Source organism: Muscardinus avellanarius (assembly GCF_963383645.1).
Source record: "Muscardinus avellanarius genome assembly, chromosome: 3".
NCBI classification, from domain to species: Eukaryota; Metazoa; Chordata; class Mammalia; order Rodentia; family Gliridae; genus Muscardinus; species Muscardinus avellanarius.
Window position 1 is genome coordinate 46,047,109 of NC_137788.1, and position 26,376 is coordinate 46,073,484.

Here is a 26,376-nt window from a genome sequence, read left to right on the forward strand (position 1 = left end):
ATGGAGCTGCCCCGGCTAGGCCTGTGGCTGAAGAGGCTCTGGATCCTCCTGCAAGTGGCTGTGGAGGTGGCCCTGGGCAAAGCGCTAATGATACTGTTTCCAGAAAGGGCCAAGAAGAACATCCTGGCCTTGGGCGAGAAGACTGGTCTGGCCAGGAACCCCCAATTCTCTCACGACAACTGGGTCCCGACCTTCTTCAGCATCCAGTATTTCTGGTTCGTCCTGAAGGTCCGTTGGCAGCGACTGGAGGACAGAGCCGAGCTGGGGGGTCTGGCCCCAAACTGCTCGGTGGTCCGTCTCTCGGGACAGAAGTGCGGTATTTGGGACTTCATGCAAGGTCAGGAGGCTGCTGCATGCTTAGGCGCTAAAATGGTTGCGGAGGAGGGGGGATGAAGAGGTGGGTGGCAGAGGGCAGAATTCCACTCTTGGGGGCTTCCTGTCCTTTTTTTGCTCAGGAAGCTAGGAATTCTCTCAGGTTCCGTTTCTCCGAGTGGCATCACCACCTTCCCGGACACTCGAATCACGTGCCATCCACTCTGCCCTCTCTGCCCTCAAGTGCTCTCCTTACTGCGCGGCTGCTCTGCCAGGCTGCCCTTTGCCCACTCCCCCTGGTGAGATCTCTTCAGCCTCCAGACTTCTGCCCAAGCCAACCTGACTTTCCCAAGCCAGATGACCCACCTTTGTGCACTTGATTAACATCCTAAACGTTTCTTTTTAAAGTTGCCACAGTTTGTGACTCTATATGGGGATTTAAGTCTGCTGTCCTCTCTAGCCTGCACACTTTGTACAAGTCGAGGCCATAGGTCTAATCCACTATTTGCCCTGTGCCTAGTATTGGGACATGATAGTTGCTCAACAAATTTTTGTTGAAGCAGGGCATGGTGGTGTATATGCCTGTAACCCTAATATTTGGGAGGCCAAGATGGGAGGATAGCAGGTTCGATGCCGGTCTCAGTAACTTAGTGAGACCCTGCAACTTAGTGAAACCCTGTTTTAAAATTAACAATATGAACTGGGCATGGTGGAGTGTTCTTATAATCCTAGCATGTGGGAGGCTGAGACAGGAGGATTGCGCAGATTCAAAGCCAGCCTCAGCTACTTTAGTGAGGCTCTTGTCAACTTAGTGAGACCCTGTTTCCAAATAAAATATAAAAATAGGTCTCGGAGTATAGACCGGGGGTAGAAAGCCCCTGGGTTCCATCCCTAGTACCACACACACACACAAATATATATATATATATGGCTGGGGGTATAGTTCAGAGGTAGACTGCCCCTGGGCTCAATCCCTAGTACTGTAAAAATGGCAACAAAAAAGGCACTGGGGTAGATATTGAGGGTTCATTTCAGAGGTAAAAAGGACCCTGGGTTCAGTCATATGGGGTCTAAATCCTTGTCAAAGTGATCTTTCTCTCTCACTTGCTGCCTCTCTCCCTCTCCCTCTCCCTCTCCCTCTCCCTCTCCCTCTCCCTCTCCCTCTCCATCTCCATCTCCCTCTCTCTCTCTCTCTCTCTCTCTCTCCTTTACCCTCCTCCAAATCTCCGTGTTCAGGCACACCAATTCCAACCATGTGAGTGGGTTTTCTTTGTTGGGTTGGGGAGTACTGGAGATTGAACCCAAGGGTGTTCTACCTCTAAGCCACACCCCTCAGCCTTTTGTTATGTTTTTTTGTTTTGTGCTGGGAGTCTTCCTAGGTTGCCGAGGCTGTCTCCCAAGCACTGGGATCACAGGTGTATGCCACCCTGCCCAGCTCTGTTTGAGTTCTTTAAGACCTCTCCCATCTGTTTTCACCTCTGTGTCTGTCCTCGAAGCTTCTCTCCTTGCCAGGACTTTCTTCTCCCCCTCTTGATCTCTCTTCCAACCAAACGGATAGAGGCTGCCAGATCACTCTTCTCAGAACATCCAAGCTCCACCACCCCAGCAGCCTCTGCCCAACCTCGCATTCGAGGTCCTCCCTGGTCAGGCTCCCACTTGCTCCCAAGCTTCACCTCCAAGCTTCCCTCACACTCATATCTGGAGACATGCTGTGGGACTCTTCTGTCCAGTGTGCACTCCCTTCTCCACCTTTGCTGGCCTGGAGCACCCTTCTCCACCACCAACCACCCTGAGCACCAGTCACACATCAGGCTCCTCCTCCTCCTCCTCCTCCTCCTCCTCCTCCTCCTCCTCCTCCTCCACGCGGTGCCACCTCCCATCAGCATGTGAAGGCGCACTCCCTGTCCTGCCTGGCCACCAGTCTTCCTGTCCCAATCTCTCCTCAGACATGGCTTCTTCTCCCCCAGCATCTGGCTGCCTACACCCCCTGCCCAATGGGAAGCCTGCAGAGAGGGCTGGTGTCTGGCAACTCAGAATTCCTCGGCACGCTTACCCCAAGGAGAGGAGAGGCCCTTGAGGCAGCTGGCTCATCTAGTGTTTTTCAAAGCATGCCCTTTGAAACCCAAGTCCCACATGTATGCTTTACTGTATAAAATTTCCCAGTCAAAGCGATTTGGGAAACCTGTATCCATGTCATCCTGGAAATTCATAGTACACGTAAGTGTATGAAAGACTCTGAGAAACCCAAAAGCAAACACACGACTTGTAAAAACTTTGTTACACGTTGCATTTTCCTAACACACATACACACCTTCTCCACCTAAGTAAATGTCCATGAGCATTGTATAGATTCCAAAGAACACCCTTTGGGAAATGTTGACCTACTCCATTCTCCTGTTGTAGAAGGACATTGGAGAGAACTGAGAGGCTGAGGAAGCAGAGCCAGTGAGCGCTCAGGTCAGACCCGAGCAGGGCTTCTTCCTCTTGTTCTTCATGTCCTTAAACACTCCTGAGCACCTCAGGAGAGACACAGGGAAGAGCCTGCTCCTTAGCAGGAGGATTTTATGACTCCACATGACCGGTGGATGTCATAAAGAAATTGTAGCTGGGTTGTGGTGGCACACACATGTAATCCCAGTACTTGGAAGGCTGAGACAGCAGGATCAAAGGTTTAAAGCCAGGCTCATCAACTTAGCGAGACTCTCAACAACCTAGTGAGACCCTGTTTCTAAATAAAAAATCAAATACGGCTGGGATGTAGCTCACAGATAGAATCCCCCTAGGTTTAATTCCCAGCACCACAAAATAAACAAATCCTTTCATTCCCATGAGATGGAGGAGGCTATGAAGATGTGACTTTTTATCTGTAGGACTTTGAAGCCTTCCTGGAAGAGATGGCTTTGGAAGTAGGCCTTGAAGAATAAGGTGGTTTTGTTTTGTTCTGTTTTTGGTGGTGGTACTGGGGACTGAACCAAGAGGTGTTCTACCTCCAAACTACACCCTCAGTTCTTTTTACTTTTTATTTTTTATTTTGAGATAAATATTTTGAGGGCCTCACTACATTGCTTAGAGCCTTGCTAAGTTGCTGAGGCTGGCATCGAACCTGCGATCCTCCTGTCTCAGCCTCCCAAGAACTGGAATTATAGATGTGTGCCACCATGCCTGGCTAAGTAAGATTTTTTTGGTCAAAAATTTGATTTATTTTTTAATTAATTAATTTTTAATTTTTATGTGGAACATATTGAAAATGGCATACATTCAGACTGTGCTTGGTGCCTTTTCCCCCCTTCCCTTTTCCCCCCTCCCAGTAGTGAGTGTCCAGGTTAACCATGCTGTATTCATACTTTTACACATACTCAGATGTAGTTCTTCCATTAATCAACCTCAGGCTTCTTCCTCTATCCTTCCATTCTAGCTTTGCTGAGTTTTCCCCTCCATTGTCTGGAGTCCCTCTGGTATTCCTAATACTCTCTAGTTTGGGGATATTAGAGAAAACATATGTCCCTTCTCTTTCTGTGCTTGGCTGACTTCACTTAACATATGTTCTCCAGGCCCTTCCATCTTCTTGCGAATGACCTGATTTTGTTCTTCTTTATTGCCGAGTAGAATTCCATTGTGTGTATTTCCCATAATTCTACAATACATTCATCTGTTGATGGAGACCTAAGTTGGTTCCATATTTTGCCTATTACAAATTGTGCTGCTATGAACATGGTTATGCATATGTTACTGTAGAAGCAGGATCTTACTAAGTAGCAAAGGGCCTCACTAAGTAGCTGAGGGTGGCCATGAACCTAGATCCTCCTGTCTCGGCCTCCCAAATATTGGGATTACTGGATGTGAGGGCAATCTGGTTGCGACATCTCTCACCCCATTGATCACCAGGGTTGATTCGGCTGATCTGGCTGGCTAGGCGGGTGTCCCCTTCCTCCCTCACCCTCTATGTGTGTCCCTCCTGAAGCTGCGTGCTCGGTCGAAGAGGACAACCTTCCCAAACAGAGGAGGACCGGTCTTTAGTCAAGGGTATACGAGTAGCTGCGCTCCCCTGCTAGAACCTCAAACTGAAGGGTCCAAGAATTGCCCACCAACCCAAATATCGAAGGACTCACAAGAGATGTAAAATGCAAGCGAGGTTTATCGTGCTGCAGCTCTGTCCCCCAGCTCTGTCCCCGCTAGCCAGGGGTCGGATTTCGGCCCTAAATGGTTGAGGTTCGAACCCTCCCCCCTCCACGCTCTGAATTTTATAACCCTAGGAGGGAGTGGTTACACACGAGGGAGTGGTTACACACGAGGGAGTGGTTACACACGTCAGAGCCCCCCAAAAGTTCAAGCCCGCCAACCTTAGAATACAACCAATCAGATACAAGGACAAACAAGTACAACCAATAATTTTATTTATTTTTTTTTTCTTTTTGGTGGTACTGGAGTTCCTGGAAGCCCTTCTACCTCCGGGCTACACTCCCAGACCTATTTTTTACATTTTCGTTTTGGAAACAGGGTCTCCTAAGCCAGGGCGCGCGGCTGGCTTCGAACCTGCACGATCCTCCTGTCTCTGCCTCCCAAGCGCGGGGATTACAAGCGTGCGCCACCACGCCCGGCCTACAACCAATAATTTTAAAACATGCATCCACACACGTCAGAGCCTGCTCTGCCTTTCCCACCCACCTTGGCTGGGCCAGGCTTATCTCTGCACTAAAGAATCTGCCTGGAGAGCAGATTAGCCTGGCCTTGTTTGCTGATCTAGCTCAGAGATATGGGGATGGGGTCCCATTTACAAAGACCTTGGCCGGCAAACTGGAGATTAGAGGCTTTGACCTTGTGGGTCCCCTGCCCTCGTCCTTGAATCCTGCAACCTGGGCAGCTGGGCTTATGGATCTTCATTCTATTTCCAATCCTACCTTACTTCTATATGTTGACTCTATATTTTAATACCTTATTTCTAATCCTAATATGGAAGAAGACTTCTCTAGTTAACTTCTCATACTGGGGGGAAAGCGCTTCTTCCAGCCTGCTTTCCAGCACCCCTACAAAACAAGCTCTCAAGGTCAAGTACTGGGATTACAAGTGTGTGCCACCACACCTGGCTTGAGTAAGATTTTTTGTAGCTTGAGAAGGGAAGAGTGTTTCAAACAGAGAGAAGGGCAATAGTTTGTTTTTTTTTTTTTTTCCCCATTTTTTTCTTTTGTTTGTTCATGATGTGTGTGTGTGTGTGTGTGTGTGTGTGTGTGTGTGTGTGTGGTACGAGGGATGGAACCCAGGGGCATTCTACCTCTGAGCTACACCCCCAGCCCTATTTTTATTCTTTATTTTGAAACAGGGTCTCACTGAGTTGCAAAGGGTCTCACTAAGTAGCCGAGGCTGTCTGCAAACCGCATTCCTCCTGTCTCAGCCTCCCAAATGCTGGGATTACAAGTGTGCGCCATCACGCCTGGCTCGTTTGTTCATGATTTTAAACCAGAATACACAAAGACCTCAATCTATTCGACATTTATTAAGCAGCTATTAATAATAAGAGCAATGAGAATGACAACTACTGTCTATCATGTGTCTCCTCTGTACCAGGCACTGTGATGGAACAGGCCACTTTGCTGAATGTCAGGCATCTAAGGATCTGTTCCAGAAAAGCCAACTTGCCTCAGGGCCAGTTCGCAGAGCTCACTCGCATCCTTTCATGACCCACTTTCAGTCAGGAAGTGTTCGGTTTGTCTCTGATCCCTGCTGCTGCAGCTGAGACTGAAGGATGGCAAGAGGAGGAGGAGACTGAAAGGCAGAAAACACAAACAAGCAAACAAAAAACCCTTTATTTATAGAATGGAGTTGACTTTCAGCACATTGACGTGTAGAGTCCCTGAAATAATAAGTACTGCAGATACAGAAATCCACACACTGACCAAGCATGGTGGCGTGGTGGCGCACCCTTGTAATCCCATTATTTAGGAGATTGAGATGGGAGGATCCAGGTTCAAGGCCAGCCTCAGCTACTTAGTGAGGTCCTTTGTAACTTAGCAAGACCCTGTTTCACAATAAAGAATAAAAAATAGGGCTGGGGGTGTAGCTAGGTGGTAGAATGTCCCTGGGTTCAACCCCTGGTATCACAAAAAGAAAGAAAGAAAGAAAGAAAGAAAGAAAGAAAGAAAGAAAGAAAGAAAGAAAGAAAGAAAGCAGGCACTGGCCTCTGCCCTAGGAGACTTACAATCCAGAGCTAGAGATGAAGGAGAGAGGAGACAGGAACGCAGAGGGCTCTGGCGTGAGGACCCTCTCGGGGTGGGGACCCCCTTGGGTGGGGTAAGGAGGTGGCCAAGGGAAAGCTGCCTGCAGGAGAAGAGGGAGAGCTGATTGTCTCGGGACAGCAAAGCCTTGAGGCAGCGCAGCAGGGCACGCGAGGTGCGGCAGAAATCTGAGACATGGAGAAGCATCATACACTTTGGTAGAAATGGGGTGCAAAAGGAGGGAAGGGTGAGAGACATCATCAGGCTGAAGACACCATCAGGAGCCAGGGCGTGGGGAGACTGTGTCTTACCCACAGGAAGACATCCTGAGGGTGCTGGTGAGTTCTGCAAGGGTTTTCAGGTATACAGTTAACATGGTCAGTTCTGCTCATCAGACGGTTCCTGTACTGCTTCAGAACCTACCAGACCATTAAAATGCTCTGCTATATGATTTGGGTATAAACTCTAAAATCGTCATCATCATCATTGTACCAGTAGTGGGAATGGCCTAGGAAGATTTGAGAAAGCTCTGATTATTAATAAATATATTTCAAAAATCATTGTGTAAAAAAGGCAGACCTGGGGAAGGACTCAGTTTCTGCCAAGACACAGGCAACTATTCTAATGTAAATTAACCTAGCTAAAGGTAATTAGCAAGTCCATAGGAAAGAGGAACTAGGGCTTCCTCATTTTTTTTTTTTTTTTTGGTGGTACTGGGGATGGAACCCTTCTACCTCCAGGCTACACTCTCAGACCTATTTTATATATATATATATATATATATATATATATATATATATACACACACACACACACACACACACACACACACACATACATATACAATTTTTTTTTTAAACAGGGTCTCTTAAGCCAGCAAGGCTGGCTTCAAACCTGCACAATCCTCCTGTCTCCGCCTCCCAAGCGCAGGGATTACACCACTCCTGGTGGACATTCTAAAGACAGGTTTACATGATAAATTATTTGAGTCAAGAGGATGGGAGGGGGGGAGGGGGTCAAGACCTTCAAGAAAGGAGAAACCTGGGCGTAAACTAAGAGTTTGGCAGGAAAATAAGAGGAGGGACTTTACTTACGTCATAGTTACATAGGAAAGAACAAGATGGAGGATGTTGTATCTATAAAAAAGCTGTTCTGGTTTTTGTATTTCAGTGAATTCATTCGAACCACCTCCATCATGCCCCTCCTGAGTGGCACGGGGCTGTAACTGTCTTCTGTATTTCTATCTTTTTAGTAAACTCCTTTAAATCTTCAGCAAGAGTCCGGGCTATTGCATTTTTATCCTCAGCTTGTAGGAAGGCTGTGGAAAATAACCCCGATTCTCGGACCCTATCAAGCTCAGGACAACAACCCGCGGTTTTTGTTTGAGGGGAGTTGTTTCAATGGGGCTACAGGGGTCCCCGAGAACAGTTCCCCCAAACAAAAACATTCATCTTTAACCGTAACAATCATCATGATTATTAAGATTGAACCCAGGGTCATTCTACCTTTGAACTATACTCCCAGCCCTATTTTTTTCATTTCTTATTTTGAAATAGGGCCTCATTAAGTTGCTGAGGCTGTCTTCAAACCTGTAACCTTCCTTTATCAGCCTCCTAAGTACTGGAATTACAGGCATGCACCACCACACCTGGCTTATGTTTTGTTTTGAAATAGGGTCGTGCTAAGGCCGGGCGTGGTGGCACACGTTTGTAATCCCCTTGCTTGGGAGGCAGAGACAGGAGGATCGCTCAGGTTCGAAGCCAGCTGCGCTGGCTTAGGAGACCCTGTTTCCAAAAATAAAAAAATAGGTCTGGGAGTGTAGCCCGGAGATAGACGGGCTTCCAGGAACCCCAGTACCACCAAAAAAGAAAAAAAAAAAAAAAGAAATAGCGTCGTGCTAGGTTGCTGAGGCTGTCTTTGAACCTGTGATCCTCATGTCTCAGCCTCCCAAGTACTCCGGTGTGCACAACCACACTCAGCTTGAACTCATTTTAGAGCCATAGATTGGGAAACTTGGAAGATTATTTACAGATAATCTGAAGTAACTCCTTCATTTTTCAGATGCAAAGGCCAGAGAGGTAAATGACTTGTTTAGAGTCACACAGCAAGTTGTTAGTAGAGCTAGAACCAGAACTCACACTTTCTGACTCTAGCTGGGGTTCTTTCTGTTACTGAAAAAGACAACAGGGAGTCAGGGAAATCCTCAGTCAGCAGGTGTGGTGGCTCTTGCTTGTAATCTCAGTACTTGGGAAGCTGAGACAGGAGGATCCGGGTTCACAGCCAGCCCCAGCTACTTAGTGAGGCCCTTTGCAACTCAGTGATGATAAGTAAAATAAAAAATTAAATGCGAGTAAAATAAAAATAAGTGAGTACGGCGGAGTGTGAAAAACACGAGAGAGGTCCGGTACACGTGGCATGTAAAGTTTTAATGGCACGGCTCTCCCGGGGATCAGGGCGAGGCACTGTGGGGCCCGCGCACCTGTCCGAAGCTTGAGGACGCGGGCTCTCCTTTTCAAGGTATGCATCTCGCGAGATGAGGGTTTACTCGCGGGAACGCCCAATTCTCGCGGGGGTTTCAGCCCCTCCCTTGCCCTGCAGAGGTCATGTGACACAAAGTCACATGAGTGCAGGACCCAACTTAACATTCCGGCCTTTTGATGGTAGGGATAATGGATGACGATTGGACCCTCTAGCTTCTTCCTGCTGTCAAGGGGCGTCGTCAGGGGCCCCAGGCCGGGAGGAGTCGGGAGTCCAATCCCCAAGAAGGGGATGCAGGTGGGTGCATAGCTGCAGTGCGAATTGGAGGTTACCCTGGACAGCTTAGTGATGTGCGCTTGAGGAGGCTTGAACAGGCAAGGGCTATTAAAGAAAAAAACAAATCATGAGATTGAGCAGGCGACCAAAAAGGAGACTGGTTTACTCAGTACCTGGAGAGCTACCCTGAGCTGGCAAAGAGGATGGAGGTTGAGGGATCCAGGAGCCATCAGTCTTCAGCCAGGCTGAGTAGGGCCAGCGGCGGGGCCTGGTCTGGAAAGGTGCTCCCCCTGTGTTGAGGCACCTGGGGCTCACCCTTTTCCAAGGGCATTGTTCCAGTGGCCCTCCTGGCCACATGCCGAGCAGTTAGGCGTGGCTTTGCCCCACTTGAGGCAGGCTCCTGGAGGTAGTTGTTGTTGCAGTCCTCCACACCTAGGTGGCGCTCCAGGGGGCTGAGCCGCCACCGCCAGCCGAAGGGCAGCTACCAGGGATCTGCTTTTTGGCAAAGTCGGAGTGTATGCTCCATTTCCGCCTGTTTCTCTCTGGAATTAAAACTTAGATGCTATGTTAAGGTTCTGTCAGCTGCGACGGACCTATACTCACAAAGAGCAAGTCCCGAGACGGGTGTCCAGCAAGAATGGCAACGCGGACTCCGCACGGGCAGACAGAGAGTGTCGCCCCAGCCCCGGCCTGTCGTTTCCCGCAGCACCTAGGGCGCGCCCGAGCGGGCCACCCAGCAAAATTGCAGTCTGGCGCAGGCCAAGATGGTGACTGTGACATCACCAGGCAGTGACTATGCGCCATCACAAAATGGCAGCTGGCAGGAAAATAAATGGAAGCTGATGGGGGAGAGCATTTGGAGGGATACCAGACCGCTTATAAAAGTTCCTAACTATTCCTGGGCCACCGCAACCTATTTCCCAACTCGTATCAAGGCAGACAGGCTCTCAGGGCATCTGCTAGTATAAAGGTTCGACTCCCCATAATTGTTTCGCGGGCGGAAACGAAGAACAGGAAATGGGCGTCCCCGATTTCCCTGCTCAATCGTTCGGAAACAGAGGTTAAGAGATAGGGAAGAACGTCTTCATTCCTTCTCAAAACCGGAGGATGACCTGGTCATCCGCAGCGTGGTCCCAGTGGACCGGGGGACAATGGGTCACCAAGCGCTTGGATTTTTGGGTCCCAGTGGACCGGAAGACCCAAGTCCGGAACCCGCTAACCAAGGGAAGGAGGCAGTTTACCGGAGTGAAGTGTTGCCAGCCAGCGCTGGCTGCGACAGAAGCACTGAGAAGCTGCTGGGAGCGTGGTGGAGCTGGGGCTCGTGGATGCCGGTGGCTGGTGTGGACGGCACTGGCGGCTGGCGCAGGTAGGATCAGTGGGGGTGCGCAGGCGGCATGGCTTGCCGGGCAGGCGGCGTGGAGACAAAATGGCTTCCAGGCACGCACCAGACGCTGAGGCTGGGCCCCGAGGAGCACCGCCAGTGAGCCTGGCTCGGGGCGGGTGGGGCAAACCGGCCAGAGGTCCCGGCGGTGACCGGAGAACCAAGCTGGAACGGTGCTTTAGGAGGTCCAAGCGGCAGGCAGAGGTCCTGGCCCGCGCAGGCAGTTGGCAGGCAGAGCAAGTGCCAAGCTGCCTGGCTCGGGCCGGAAAGATGGCCGCCGACTCCTAGGATTGGTTAGGAGTGGAAAGTGGGAGGGATTAAAGATTGTGAGGCCTCCAGTGAGGCCATGAGGTGGGAAGGGTTAAAGATGGCGAGGCCTCCAGTGAGGCCATGAGGTGGGAGGGGTTAAGGATGGCGAGGCCTCCAGTGAGGCCATGAGGGGAGGGGTTAAGGATGGCGAGGCCTCCAGTGAGGCCATGAGGTGGGAGGGGTTAAGGATGGCGAGGCCTCCAGTGAGGCCATGAGGTGGGAGGGGTTAAAGATGGCGAGGCCTCCAGTGAGGCCATGAGGTGGGAGGGGTTAAGGATGGAGAGGCCTCCAGTGAGGCCATGAGGTGGGAGGGGTTAAGGATGGCGAGGCCTCCAGTGAGGCCATGAGGTGGGAGGGGTTAAAGATGGTGGGGCCAAGATGGCGGCCCCCCAGTGATTCCACGTGTGCAAGATGGCGGGCCAAAGCTGGCGACCCCCCCCCCAGTAATCCCATGTGGCTGCTTACCGGAATGGCCAGGCCCAGGCAGCAGGGGTGGGCAGGCACAGGGTGAAGGGCGCCAGGGCGCGAGTCCGAGTGGAGGAACCAGCTGGAGCGCGGGCTGGACTTGGCGGGCTGGGGGCTGTTTAGCAGAGTGGCGGCCGCCTAGATGGAGGAGGCAGGCGGCCCCGGCAGGCGGGTCTAAGCAACGCCAGGCGTGGAGAAGACATAGGTGCACGGCGTGGCGCAGTCCGCGGGCGGCGCGTTCCCATTCCAGCGGCGGGCGGCGTGGGCAGGCGGGAACGGCGGTTTTAGGAGGTCCAAGCAGCAGGCAGAGGTCCTGGCCCGTGCAGGAGGTCAGCAAGTAGAACAGGTGCCAGCATCACCCAAGGAGCCTGGCTCTGGGCGGGTGGAACTAGCAGCCTGGCGGCCGGTGGAGCCTGCACGCCCCAGCGGTGGTGGCCGCGGAAGATGGCCGCCGGCGCTCCGGAAGAGAGCACATGGGCGGGAAAAGATGGCCACTGGCTCTCAGCAGAGCGCGGGGCCGAAAAGATGGCTGCGGGCTCTCAGCAGAGCGCGGGGCTGAAAAGATGGCCGCGAGCTCTCAGCAGAGCTCGGGGCTGGAAAGATGGCCGTGAGCTCTCAGCAGAGCTCGTGGCTGGAAAGATGGCCGTGAGCTCTCAGCAGAGCCCGGGGCGGGAAGAAGGCCGCCGGCTCTCCCGGAGAGCGCGGGGCCGGAAAGACGGCCTTGAGCTCTCAGCAGAGCGCGGGGCCGAAAAGATGGCCGTGAGCTCTCAGCAGAGCTCGGGGCTGGAAAGATGGCCGCGGACTCTCAGCAGAGCCCGGGGCAGGAAGAAGGCCGCCGGCTCTCCCGGAGAGCGCGGGGCTGAAATGATGGCTTACGGTCCGGGCAGGCACGGGGCAGCAGTGGCGGCAGTGGCGGGAGCAACGCCTGCAAGCGGAGCGCTGGTGTGGGACCTCACAGTCGAGCTGCTGGCGGGTCGGAGAGTCCGGGGCTCAAAAAGAGAGTAAAAATAAAAAGAGAAAACAGAAAAAAAAAGGAAAAAAAAATGGGGAGGGACCCAAGAGTTCTCCCGGTTCGGCACCAAATGATAAGTAAAATAAAAAATTAAATGCGAGTAAAATAAAAATAAGTGAGTACGGCGGAGTGTGAAAAACACGAGAGAGGTCCGGTACACGTGGCATGTAAAGTTTTAATGGCACGGCTCTCCCGGGGATCAGGGCGAGGCACTGTGGGGCCCGCGCACCTGTCCGAAGCTTGAGGACGCGGGCTCTCCTTTTCAAGGTATGCATCTCGCGAGATGAGGGTTTACTCGCGGGAACGCCCAATTCTCGCGGGGGTTTCAGCCCCTCCCTTGCCCTGCAGAGGTCATGTGACACAAAGTCACATGAGTGCAGGACCCAACTTAACAAGTGAGACCTTGTTTCAAACTAAAGAATAAAAAATAGGACTGAAGGTATACCATGGAGGTAGAATGCCTCTGGGTTCCATCCCCAGTACAGCAAGGGGGGGAAAAGAAGAAAGAAATTCTCAGCCATCCCCCATTCTCCACATGTCCATGCACAAACGCACACACACAACGTGCACACACTTTTAGACACAAATAGACATACACACAATGCAAAACTTCGACAAACAACCATGTTGTAGCAGAGGAAAGCTATGAGTGATTTGTTTTCTGGGTATCTGAGAGTTCAATCGAAACTGGCCTTATTTCAGGCCCCTTTGAAATTTTTCTAAAACTCTCCAAGTGTACGGATGAAATGTTTTCTAGTAACTACAAATGGGATTCCTCTGCTGAGACCTGATCTGGGCCTAATGGTCTGACAGTCATGTGGGCAGGTCCAAGTCCAGCTCTTCCTTGGAGATATTTTCCCATTTCTATGGCAGAATTAAACTTGACAGTCCTTGTCTGACACTCACAAAATGGCCTTCTCTCTGCACTGTGTCCTGTAGACCTGGGCAGGGTGCCAGCCCTCAGCACAACCACCCTCTTGTACCCATCCTTCCTCTATTTGATACCAGGAAAGCAGGGGACTACATTTAAACTTTGCCCTCAATACTGATCGCTGTGCCCAACCACACTATAAATAATTAAACAAATGGCCCTGTCTCTTTCAAGGTCCCAATGGATGGATGAAGAATTTTGTGCCAATTAGAAAAAAATTCTAGACAGCTAATATTTAGAGCTGGTCCTGACCCTAAAACACTTTTCTTATCTGAAGAGTGACTCCCTGGGGTCACTGGAGTCCAATGACCAGCCACTTGACCAAGACTGACCTCAGAGCCTCCCCTGCTGAGGCCTGGGCCTCCCTGTCACATGGGTGAGAAATCATCATGCAGTCAGCCAGCAGGAACTAAGGCCCACTCCATGCCTCCTGGGGCCTCCTATGGAAAGGATCTGGGAGCCAAAGACAAGGAGAGCTTTGTCTTTCCAGAGGAACTGGCCTACCTCCCCCCTGTGCTATAGACAGAAATATTAGGAATATATAATTTCGTTTTTTGCAATACTGGGGATAGAACTCAGGGGCATCCTACCTCTGAGATACACCCTCAGCTCTATTTTTAAAATTTTTATTTTGAAACAGGCTCTCACTAGGTTGATGAGAGTCTCACTACTTGCTGAAGCTGTACCCGAACCTGTGAATCTCCTGTCTCAGCCTCTCCAAGTACTGGAATTACAAGTGTGTGCCACCACGCCCAGCCCATGGTGCTTTTTGACAAGCGCTTGGGGGTGACTGGGAAAGGGAAGCCTCTTACGTCTTCCTCTTCCAGTGAAGTGCTCAGCAGGCCCCTGACAGAGGTTGCAATGTGCTGTGGGTTGAGTGACAGGCAGGTTGGAAGCAGAAATGTCTGGGTCACCTTCTGTGCTCCTGGCCTGGGTATGGAATCTTGGTCTAGTGGATGGAGAGAGGGAAGCCAGGAGCCTGAGCCACAGGCTCACATGCATGTGCCCACTGGCTGCAGGGCTGCTGGGTGACCTGAGAGCCCGAGCCTACCTTAAGAACGTTCCTGCTTCCAAGGGAGTGCAATGCTAGGTCCAGAGAGAAATCACAGCCGGGTGTGGTAATCCTAGTACTTGGGAGACTGAGACAGGAGGATTGCAGGTTCAAGACCAGTCCCAGCAATTTAGCAAGACTCTCTGCGACCCAGACCTAGTGAGAACCTGTTTCTAGATAAAAGCCGGGGCGTAGTGGCACATACTTGTAATCCCAGCATTTGGGAGGCTGAGACGGGAGGATCACAGTTTGCTGACAGCCTCAGCTACTTAGCCAGGCCCTTTGCAACTCAGTGAAACCCTGTTTCAAAAATAAAAGACTAGCTGGGCGTCGTGGCGCACACTTGTCATTCCCCCCCCCACCCCCCACCCCCGGCTTGGGAGGCTGAGACAGGTTTTTTTTTGGTGGTGGTGGTACTGGGGTACCTTCTCTGGGCTACACTCCCAGACCTGTTTTCTTTTTATTTTTGGAAACAGGGTCTCTTCAGCCAGCGCCTCTGGCTTCGAACCTGTGCGATCCTCCTGTCTCCGCCTTCCAAGCGCGAGGATTACAGGCCTGTGCCACCACGCCTGGCGCCAGAAGACAAATCTTTAAAAAAAATTTTTTTTTGGTGGTACTGGGGTTCCTGGAAGCCTTTCTCCGGGCTACACTCTCAGACCTATTTTCTTTTTATTTTTGGAAACAGGGTCTCTTAAGCCAGAGAGCCTGGCTTCGAACCAGCGCGATCCTCCAGTCTCCGCCTCCCAAGCAGTGGTGGTGGGGGGGGATTACAAGCGTGCGCCACCATGCCCGGCTTAAAATTTATTTTTAAAAACTATTTTACAGTGCATATACATCATAGTGATAGTGAGGTTTGATGTGAAACAAACATATGAAGGGAGCTCTTTGTGCATTCCCCCACATCCCAGTCTGCTCCCCTCCCCTCCCTTCCCATCTGAGGCAGTGAGATTGGTAGTAAAACCTTCACATATTGCCATAGTATTATTCAAACAGTTTTCTTCTATGTGTGTGTGTGTGTGTGTGTGTGTGTGTGTGTGTGTGTGTGATTGGGGATGGAACCCAGGGGCCTTCTACCTCTGAGATATACCCCCAGCCCTTTTTTTTTTAATTTTGAAACAGGGCCTAAGTCACTGAGAGTCTTGCTAAGTTGTTGAGACTGGCCTTGAACCTGGAATCCTCCTGTTTCAGCCTCCCAAATCCTGGGGTGATAGGTGTACACTACCACACTTGGCTTCTTCCTGCATTATTTAAAGTCCCTTATGTTTCCTATTTTCTCTCTAGCTTCCACTTACGAGAAGAAAAAAAAAAAAACTCACCACCCTTGACTCTCTGAGATTGACTAATCTAATTCAGCATAATATTACCCAGTTCCTTCCATTTTCCGGCAAGTGACATAATTTTGTTCTTTCAGCATACACACAAATCTTTTTATTTTAATACATTTTAAGGCGCTTCTCCCTGCTTTTTGAACAAGGAGCCCTGTATTCTCATTTTGCAGCAGGTCCCACTCCCATCTCTTCTCTGCCTCCCCATTTCAGAGGAGAGTGGCTATTTTCAGGGTGGTATGGTCCTAGACCACTGCTTCTGTGGGTTTTTTTTTGGTTTTTTGTTTGTTTTTTGGTGGTACTAGGAGTGGAACCCAGGGGCTTTTCTACCTCTGGGCTATACTCCCAGACCTATTTATATTTTATTTGTTTTTTTGTGTGTGGGTTTTTTTTTGTTTGTTTGTTTGTTTTTGCATGTCTGTGGATGGAACCCAGGGGCATTTGACCTCCGAGCTATACCACCTGCCCTACTTTTTAATTCTTTATTTTGAAACGGGTCTCACTGAGTTGCGGAGGGCCTAAGTAGCTGAGGCTGTCCCCGAACCGAGATCCTCTGCTCTCAGCCTCCCGAATGCTGGGATTACAAGCGTGCCCCACCATGCCCGGCTTTATATTTTATTTGGAAACAGGGTCTCACTAAGTTGCTGAAAGCCTCACACAGTAGCTGAGGCTGGCTTTGAACCTGTGTAATTCTCCTGTCTCCACCTCCCAAATGCGGGGATTACAAGCATGCGCCACCATGCCTGGCTGCTTTTGTGTTTTAGAGCATAGGGAGGAGATAAAAGCTAAGCGCCTTTTAACTATTTACTTGTAGTGCTGGTTATTAAACCCAGGGGCCACTCTACCACTGAACTACATCCTCAGCCTTTTTTCTCTTTCTTTTTGTTTTTTGTTCTTTCTTTTCTTTTCTTTTCTTTTCTTTTCCTTTTCCTTTTTTTTTTTTTTTTTTTTTTTTTTTGGTGTTACTGGGAATTGAGCCCTGGGGAATTGTACTTCTGAGCTATACCCCCAGCCCTATTTTATTTTTATTTTGAAACAAGGTCTTTCTAGGCTGACAAGAGTCTTACTACTTGGTGAGGCTGGCCTCAAACCTGTGATCCTCCCATCTTAACCTCCCAAGTAATAGGATTACTGGTGTGCGCCACCATGCCCAGCTTCCATTTTATTTTTTATTTAGAAACTGTGCCTTGGCCTCGAATCTGTGATCCTCTTGTCTCAGACTCCCAAGTACTGGGATTACAGGTGTGCACCAACACACCTGGCAACAGCTTACATTTATTGAGCACCTGCTCTCTGGACCAGGCACCATTTTAAGCCCTTAGAAGTATTAATTAATTATTATTTTGGTACTAGAGATGAAACCCAGGGGCATTCTACCCCCGAGCTACACCCCAGCCCTATTTTATATTCTTTATTTTGAAACAGGGTCTCACTGAATTGCAAAGGGCCTCTCTAAGTAGCTGAGGCTGGCCACAAACTATGATCTGCCTGTCTCAGCCTCCCAAATGCTGGGATTACAAGCGTGTACCACCACGCCCGGCTAATTTATTTAATCCTCATAACAATCCTATAAAATATGCATATATTATTATGTCCATTTATGGATGAGGAAACTGAGGTTCTTTGGTAGGAGAGAGAAAGAGAGAGAGAGACTGACCAGAAGCTTCAGTTCGAGCCGGGCGTGGTGGTGCACGCTTGTAATCCCAGCATTCGGGAGGCTGAGACCTGGAGGATCGCGGTTCGCGGACAGCCTCAGCTACTTAGTGAGGCCCTCTGCAACTCAGTGAGACCCGGTTTCAAAATAATAAAAAATAGGGCAGGGGGTGTAGCCCGGAGGTCAAATGCCCCTGGGTTCCATCCCCAGAGCCGCAGAAAAAAAAAAAGCTTCAGTTCATTTGAACTCTACCACTGACCTACTGTTGGTCCTAAAATGACTCTGTAAACCTCAGGATGTGTGTGTGTGTGTGTGTGTGTGTGTGTGTGTGTGTGTGTGTCTCCAGGGATTGAACGCAGGGGCATTCTACCTCTTAGCCAAAGCCCCAGCCCTTTTTACTTTTTTATTTTAAAACAGGGTCTAAGTTGCTGAGGCTTGCCTCAAACCTGTGATCCCTCCATCTCAGCCTCCCAGGTTCTGGGATACTGGGATTACAGGCATGCGCCACTGCTAAGCCTCAGTTTCTTTGTCTGTAAAGTGAGGGGAAATTACCCACCTTGCAGTACTGCTAAACACATAGCAGGAGAGAATGGATGCCCGCCCACTTTATAAACTAAGAAAGGGACTCCTTGTTATTTAATTATAGCCGAGTGTCTGCAGGTGGTCCACGGAGACACCTAATCTTGCTCTCTAGGATCAGGGCCCCCACTGTGCCAGGAGCTCATCCTAGAAGGAAAGTAAGAAGAACAGAACGGAGGGCAGGAGTGAAGATGCTGCTGGCAGAAGGCGGTGAGCAGATTCTTGGCTTCTGACGGCTACTCTTCTGTTTTAGGCAATAGGCCACTGGTGCTGAATTTTGGAAGTTGCACCTGACCCTCATTTCTTTTCAAATTTGACCAATTCAAGAGACTTATTGAAGATTTCGGTTCCGTGGCAGATTTTCTCATCATTTACATTGAAGAGGCGCATGCATCAGGTACAGGAAGATTCTCTGCCTCTGCCTCTTCCCACCCTCTCTTTCCCTCTCCCCTCCCCCTAAGCACCACGCCCAGGCTGGAAGATGGAGGAGGAGGCTGAGGAAGGGGGAAAGGAGCTGCTGTTCTTTGAGACAAAAGATACATGCTTCCTTCCTGTAAGGAACTCACAGCTAAAACTGGCGGGGCAAGTGACTGCTCCTCTCTGGGCCCCCACGGTCTCAGCTGTAAAATAGGGCTGAGAAGCCGTGCTTGGCCTCCCATGGGAAGCTGCCGTGGTGCACCAACGAGCCAATGACAGGACAAGGCTGCCTCAACAGGCGTGGGGCGCACACCTGTAATCCCAGTATTTGGGAGGCTGAGACAGGAAGTTTGAGGTCAGCCTCAGCAACTTAGTGAGACCGTTTCAAAATGAAAAATGAAAAGGGCTGGGTGTGTAGGTTGAAGGTAGAATGCCCGAGTTCCATCCCCAGTACCAAAAAAAAAAGAAAGTTGTTAATGTCATCAAGTTTGAAGATGAGTAATAATACCCTAAGCTCTGGCCAGACATTTGAATCTCAATGTGGATCTCTTTGGAGAGCGAATTTAACTAGGGGGAAGGAGACTGAGCAAGAAGACCCAAAGTACTGAGGAGGAGGAGCCAACCTGCTGGTAGACTTAAGCATCTTATACCACCCGCAGAGGCAGCTCTGTTGTAAACACAGGGCACATGGCTTCCGAACGACTACATTACTTGTGCTCCCGGCTCTCCAGAAATGGGGCAAGCAGAGGGCAAGACCAGGAGTAGTCTATGTTACCTTTTCAACTTGTAGGCCCGTTGTGGTGCATCTGTCAAGCCTGGGAGGATAATGTATTGGACGCACTATCATTGCAGGGCAGGTGGCTGCGTAAGGGGACAAGAGCAGGGCTCTCTGCCAGGCCAGCAGCTGTCCTTAGCTGTGCTCTCCAGAGCGGCTCATCAGAAGACTGTCAGCAGAGCTCAGGCAACGTGGGCTCCAGGAGCACGGTACCCAACCAAGAAAGAGAAGGCCTGCTCTGCTCACACTGCGGGTAGAGGTGGCTACTGTAAAAAGAGCAGAAATAGGACATGGCTTGAAGGTGGATGGGTCAAGGAATGCACACATCTCCAGTCAAGGAATCCAAGTATTTTGCCCATTTGTCTGGAGCAAAGATCTGGGGAGGACCAGTGGGCCGTGCAGTGACCAGGTCACTGAGGGCCTCTGGACACCCCGAGGAGCTGGGGAATCTCTCTTGAGAGTGACAAGGAGCCGCTAAAAGAGCTAAGGAGAAGAGTGACATGGTTGGATTTGCCCTTGGGGAAGAACATTGTAGTCATGAATAATTAGAAGAAAGTTGTTGTCTAGACTCTAGAGCAATAGTATTTTTATTGTGTGTGTGTGTGTGTGTGTGTGTGTGTGTGTGTGTGTGTGGTACTAGGGATTGATCCCAGGGGCATTCAACCTCAGAGCTATACCCCAAGCCATTCTTGTTTTTTATTTTGAAAGAGAGTCTCAGTAAATTCCTCAGGCTGGCCTCAAACCTCCAATCCTCCTGTCTCAGCCTTCCAAGGACTGATATGACAGGGTGTACTATCACACCTAGCTTAGAGCAGTAGTTGTTGTTTCTTTATTCTTTTTTTTCTTTTTCTTATGGTACTGGGAATTGAATCCAGAAACATTCTACCACTGAGCTACACCCCTGGCCCTTTTTATTTTTTCATTTTGATTCAGGGTCTCACTAAGTTGTGGAGGGTCTCACGAAGTTCCTAAGGCTGGCGGAGAACCTGAGATCCTCCTGTCTCAGCCTCCCAAGTCCTGGGCTTGGAGATGCACTTCTTTATTGGACTGTCTCACACTGGAGAGCTGAGGTCTGGCAGTCAGGACCCTGGTGCTTCAGTTATGAGTCAACCAATAACTTTCTATGTGACCGGTCACGTTCACCCATTGTAGGAAGCTGGGCCAAGCCACGGCCAAGGCTGCTCTTCCTGGGAGAAATGGTGTCATTTACTGTGCAGGAAGTGGATGCCACGTGCAGCCTGGTGCCGCCCCTTCTCTTGCAGATGCCTGGGCTTTTAAGAACAATGTGGACATCAAGACTCACCGGGACCTCAAGGACAGGCTGCAAGCGGCCCACCTGCTGCTGGCCAGGAGTCCCCAGTGCCCGCTGGTGGTGGACACAATGCAGAACCAGAGCAGCCAGCTCTATGCAGCCCTGCCTGAGAGGCTCTATGTTCTCCAGGAGGGAAGGATCCTCTACAAGGTGGGGACCTAGGGCCAGGGGGCCCAGGGAGGGCAGAGGGCGTCAAGGGAGGACAAGGGCCGGGCGTGGTGGCACACGCTTGTAACCCCCGCGCTTGGGAGGCTGAGACGGGAGGATGGCACGGGTTCGAAGCCAGCCTCAGCTACTTAGTGAGGCCCTGTTTCCAAATAAATGTAAAATAGGTCTGGGAGTATAGCCCGGAGGTAGAAAGCCTCTGTGTCCCTCCCCCCCCAGTACCACCAAAAAAAATAAATAAATAAAATAAGTAAATAAATAAATAGAGAGCAGGGGAAGAAGAGGCTTTGTATCAGGGAGCCTGGATTCCAATTACGCTGGCTATATGGCCAAGAGTGAGTCCTTGTACCACATGGAGCTTCACTTCCCTCTCTGCAACATGAGGAGACTGGTCCCCACCTCCCCAGGGATGAAATGAAGCCCATGACAGCCCCCAGCATTTGGACAGTAGCTCCTGGCTGCCTTCTGAACCCAGATGACTTGCTCTACCCCGGTTTGGTTCTAAGCTGAGAGATAGAAAATGTTTTCAATTTTTTATTTGTATTTATTTATATATACATTTTTTGCAGTGCTGGGACTTCTAGGCTACAACCCAGCCCTATTTTATTTTTTGTTTGCAAACAGGGTCAGACTAGGTTGATGAGAGTCTCACAACTTGTTGAGGTTGTCCTCGAACCTGCAATTCTCCTGTCTCCGCCTCCCAAACACTGGGATTATAGTCATGGTGCCACCATGCCCAGCTCCCATTTTATAAATGATCCTAAGAGGGGACTGGCTTTTGTTGTTGTGTTGAGTATGTGTGGTACTGGGGATTAAATTCAGGGGCATTCTTCCTCTGAGCTATACCCCCATCCCTTTTTATTTTTTTATTTTTATTTTTATTTTTTTCAGGGCTGGGGATGGAACCCAGAGGAATTTGACCTCCAAGCTACATCCCCTGCCCTATTATTTTTTGAAGATTTAAAGAAGTTTATTAGAAAGATAGAAATACAAGCCGGGCGTGGTGGTGCACGCTTGTAATCCCAGCATTCGGGAGGCTGAGACCTGGAGGATCGCGGTTTACGGACAGCCTCAGCTACTTAGTGAGGCCCTCTGCAACTCAGTGAGACCCGGTTTCAAAATAAAGAATAAAAACTAGGGCAGGGGGTGTAGATCAGAGGTCGAATGCCCCCGGGTTCCATCCCCAGACCCGCAAAAAAAAAAAAAAAGAAAAAAAAAAAAGAAAGATAGAAATACAACCCCATACCAAAATGGCATGGAGGAGTGACTTGAAATGAATACACCCCCCTGCCCTATTTTTTTATTCTTTATTTTGAAACAGGGTCTCACTAAATTGCTGGCCTCAAACCTGCAATCTTCCTGTCTCAGTACTCCCAAGTACTTGGATTCCTGTCTCAGTACTCCCAAGTACTTGGATTACAGGCATGCGCACCATGCCTAGCCAGAGAGGGGAATTGACTTGCCCAAATTCACTAGGTGAGGCTTTGATTTCAATTTTAAATCCCTTGAATGGGATACACAGGAGAGGGAGAGTGTGAAGCCGCTATTCACTGAGGCAGCCTGTCGACATCCTGAATGGAGAAGTTCGGAGGGAGCAAACCCCATGGTTAGGAACTAGAGACAATAAAGTGGGGATGCAGCCAGGCATGGTGGTGCACGCTTGTAATCCTAGTACTTAGGAGGCTGGGACAGAAGGATCATGGAGGTTTGAAGCCAGCCTCAGATGCTTAGTAAGGCTCTCAGCAACTTAGTAAGACCCTGTTTCCAAATAAGATAGAAAATAGGTCTGGGAGTGGAGCCCAGAGGTAGAAAGCCTCTGGGTTCCACCCCCAGTACCACAAAAAATTGTTAAAAAAATAAAGTGGAGATGCAACCAACACCAGAAGTGAGTCCAAGCCGGGCATGGTGGTGCACGTTTGTAATCCCAGTACTTGGGATGCTGAGACAGGAGGATCATAGGTTCTAGGCCAGCTTCAGCAAATAGTGAGATTCTCATTAACCTAGAAAGACCCTGTTTTTTTGGGGGGTGGGTACTGGGGATGGAACCCAGGGGCTTTCTACCTCTGGGCTGCACTCCCAGTCCTATTTTCTTCTTCTTCTTCTTTTTTTTTTTTTTTTTTTTTTTTTGGTGGTACTAGGCTTTCTACCTCCGGGCTATACTCCCAGACCTTTTTTATATTTTATTTGGAAACAGGGTCTCGCCAAGTAGCTGAGGCTGGCTTCAAACCTGTGCAATCCTCCTGTCTCAGCCTCCCAAGCGTGGGGATTACAAGCGTGCGCCACCACGCCCAGCAAGACCCTGTTTTATAATAAAAATAAAATAGGGTTGAGGGTGTAGCTCAGAGGTAGAATGCCCCTGGGTTCAATCCCCAGTAACGCGCACACACACACACATACACACACACACACACACACACACACACACACACACCTGAGTCCAGGCTTCCTGGTGACTGTTTGCCCCTCAAGCTTTCCACCCTGGTTAGGGGAAAGGTGGTAGGCCCAGCTTTTAACTCCTTTAACACTGTTGACCTACTCTGAAAGGGAAAACTGAGTTTTACAGCTGCTGAAGGGATTCCAAACCTTGGACTGCAAATGAAACCCAACCATATGGATGCTCTTCTGCTCATGGGTCAGAGTGGCCCTACATATGCAGGTGGAGCAAACAGTGATTAGCAGATGATTCCAGGGCGCCACGGGTCACAGTGAAAGGATACCGGTCCTCGATGGGCCTGGTGGTGCATGTCTGTAATCCCAGTAGTTGAGAGGCTGAGAAAGGAGAATCACAGACTCAAGGCCAACCTCAGCAACACAGGGAGAGTCTCAGCAGCCTAGCTACACCCCCTTTCCAAACAAAAGATAAAAAGGGCTGGGGATGTAGCTTGGAGGTAGAATCCTCTGGGTTCAATCCAGAGCACCAAAAAAATAATATAAGTCCTTCTTCCTTTCCACTCCCTGAGACATGTTTCTATGATACGACTGAGGTGAGCTTACCGCCAAGTCCCTACCCTGAGTTAGGCCTTGTGCAAATACCAGAAACATAAAGATAAATTTTAAATGACCCCTGCCTTACTTCAAGGTGCACAATGTCTAGGGGACAAAGACCCAAACAAGAGGTTGAGCAAGAGACAGGCATCACCAGATATTCAGATATGTACTCTCTAAAGTACATATATTGGCTGGTGGGGCGGACTAGAGGGAGCAGGGACTGAGGACAGAGGATAGTCTGGAGCTACAGCAGCTGTCAAGCAGGGGGTGCAGAGGCTGACTCAGGACAGAGGGACGGAGGGTCTGGAGAGGCAGAGGCGGTTCTGCTGCAGGATAGGTAGAACAGATGTGAGGGCTGGAGAAGAAGGAAGGCAGGTGTGAAGGTCTAAAGATGGAAGAACAGCTTATTTGTCCACACCCCTTTCCTTCTGACACCATCAGCTCACGGCCTTCGGCTCCTGCCTACTGCTCTGTCCCGGTCAAATGTGGGTGCCACTCTACTCACTTTCCCTGCGTGATCTGGTCTGCCTGGCAGATGCATCTGTCATCGACTATACCACATACCATGCCCAGATCTCCCAACCAAGCCCCAGACCTACATATTCCTTGCAAGTTCGAAATTTGGAAATGCCCATTTCATTTTTCTTGCAGGGTAAACCTGGCCCTTGGAACTACAATCCAGAGGAAGTTCGTGATGTTCTAGAAAAGCTCTGCGTTTAGTCTGCATGGATGCCCCAGTTCTAGGCGACCAACAGGAGGCTCCTCCATCCTCCAGGCTTGGCTCTTCCCCCAGCCCAGCTGACTTTTATCTGTGACTTGCGCACCCAGCTGAACCACTAGCTCAGATTTTTCTGATCTAGACAAACAACTCCCACTAGAGTGTGCAGGTCACGGTGTCCAATCAGGACAAATTGTTATAACCAGGAAAGAAACAACACTTGAGTCATTCATGCGAGTGAATTGTTAAAGAATGTACAGCTCGTCACTGCTCCCCCTGTGGAGACCGCATGATTGTACAACATGGCTTCTGCTGTGGAGACCACACCACTGGCACGCTCTGACGTGTGGTGTCTCCCCAGCCACTCTGATACCAAGCAGTTCTGTAGAGCACCCCTTAGGTTAGGCAAATTCATCTGGCCAACTTTACCATTCATAGAATTGATTGTTTAAGACACTAAATTGGCTTTTAGAACCAAGCATAGAAAGAATTCCAGATGTTAGGGAGAGGCAGGAACAGAAACAGAAGACACAGTAACCCTTCCCTTGCCCAAGTTGGTTGTTGTTGGTGGTGATGGGTGAATTTCTATGATAACATATTTCTTATTCTACTAGGAATTGAAGAGTACTCACTTTACCATCTTTGAATATATTTCACAGAAATCTGGCTCCCTATTGCTCTGGAATTGTCCATTATTCTTGGTTATCAAGTACCATCTCGAGGGGAGGATTTTTGGCTTCCCAAAAGTGTCGTAACTTTGACCAAACCAGAAAGAAGTCACAAAAGTCTCCTAATAGCTGGGGCACAGTGGTGCATGCCTATAATATCAGTACTTGGTAGGCTGAGACAGGAAGATCTCAGGTTGAGACCAGCCTCTGCAACTTAGTGAGACCATGTTTGAAAATAAAAAAATAAAAAGGGCTGGTGTCTTGGAGGTAGCATGCTTCCAGGTTCAATCTCCAGTACAAAAAAAAAAAAAAAAAAAAAAATCTCCTGAGTCTCTTAATGGTTGTGTGTGTTAGATTATATCAGTCAGACTGATGGATAGCCATTCATGCTCATCTGTTTTAACTCTGCTTCTTTTCATATTTGTTTATGAAGGCCACAGTCTAAAGTACACACGGCTGTGACTTGATGTAAAAAATGTTTTAAGATGCAGCAAGCTAAGACAGAACAATTAAAGTATACGAGCTAGTCTGGATGGCTTCGGTGTGGTCTTTACATTTTCTTTTCTACTTTCTGTCAGCCTAATCTTTTATGATGGCCAATGTAATGTGGTCAACAACAGTATCATTTGCGGGAGGAACCCTATTTGGTGGGAAGGACGCTGCCATAGTGCTCTTTCTTCAAAGGCAACCTCTCTGGGTGTGGATACCAAAAATAAACCCATTCTGCTTGACTAATGCTGTACGGTACTAGGAAGTGAAAAACTTGCTAATACGTCCTGTCTAGGAATACAGTTTGCATTCAGAACATCAACTGGTTTGAAAGATATACTTCATCACAACATGTCTGTCTGCTTCTTTTTCTTTTTTCTACTTTTCTGTTCCCCCTTTCAGTAATGGGGATTAAACCCAGTGCCTTGACCATACTAGACAAGGGCTCCACCACGGAGCTATATCCTCAGGCCTGTCAACGTGTACGTGTGTGTTGCTGGGGATTGAACCCAGGGGCAGTTAGCCTCTGAGTTACACCCCCAGCCCTTTTTTATTTTTGTTTTAGGTTTCTGAGAGTCCCACTACTTGCTAATGCTGTCCCTGAACCTGTGATCCTCCTGTCTTGGTCTCCCAAGTACTGGGGTTACAGGTGTGCACCACCATGCCCTGCTTTTGTCTGCTTTTGAAGGGAGGCTGTTCCCCTAATCCGCTTGTTTTCTGAGGATGATGCCTTTTGTAGTACTGCCTTTATGAGGGGACTCAGATCCACCACCTCATTCTGACAGACATAAGACCACTCCTGTGCCTGGTGTGAGACCTAGGAAACCATTTCTGAATCCCAGGAATTGGCAGGCACATCCAA

General features: G+C 49.4%; 1 protein-coding gene across 1 annotated transcript; it reads left to right on the forward strand.

The window, feature by feature from the left end:
- DIO1 (iodothyronine deiodinase 1) lies at positions 1-24,359 on the forward strand (the record flags this gene model as incomplete). The annotated part of the gene is made up of 4 exons (XM_080691421.1): positions 1-337; positions 18,236-18,379; positions 20,437-20,636; positions 24,291-24,359. The coding sequence occupies 4 exons, from the start codon at positions 1-3 to the stop codon at positions 24,357-24,359; spliced, it is 750 nt and encodes a 249-aa protein (XP_080547547.1).
- Between the last annotated feature and the right edge of the window lie 2,017 nt (positions 24,360-26,376).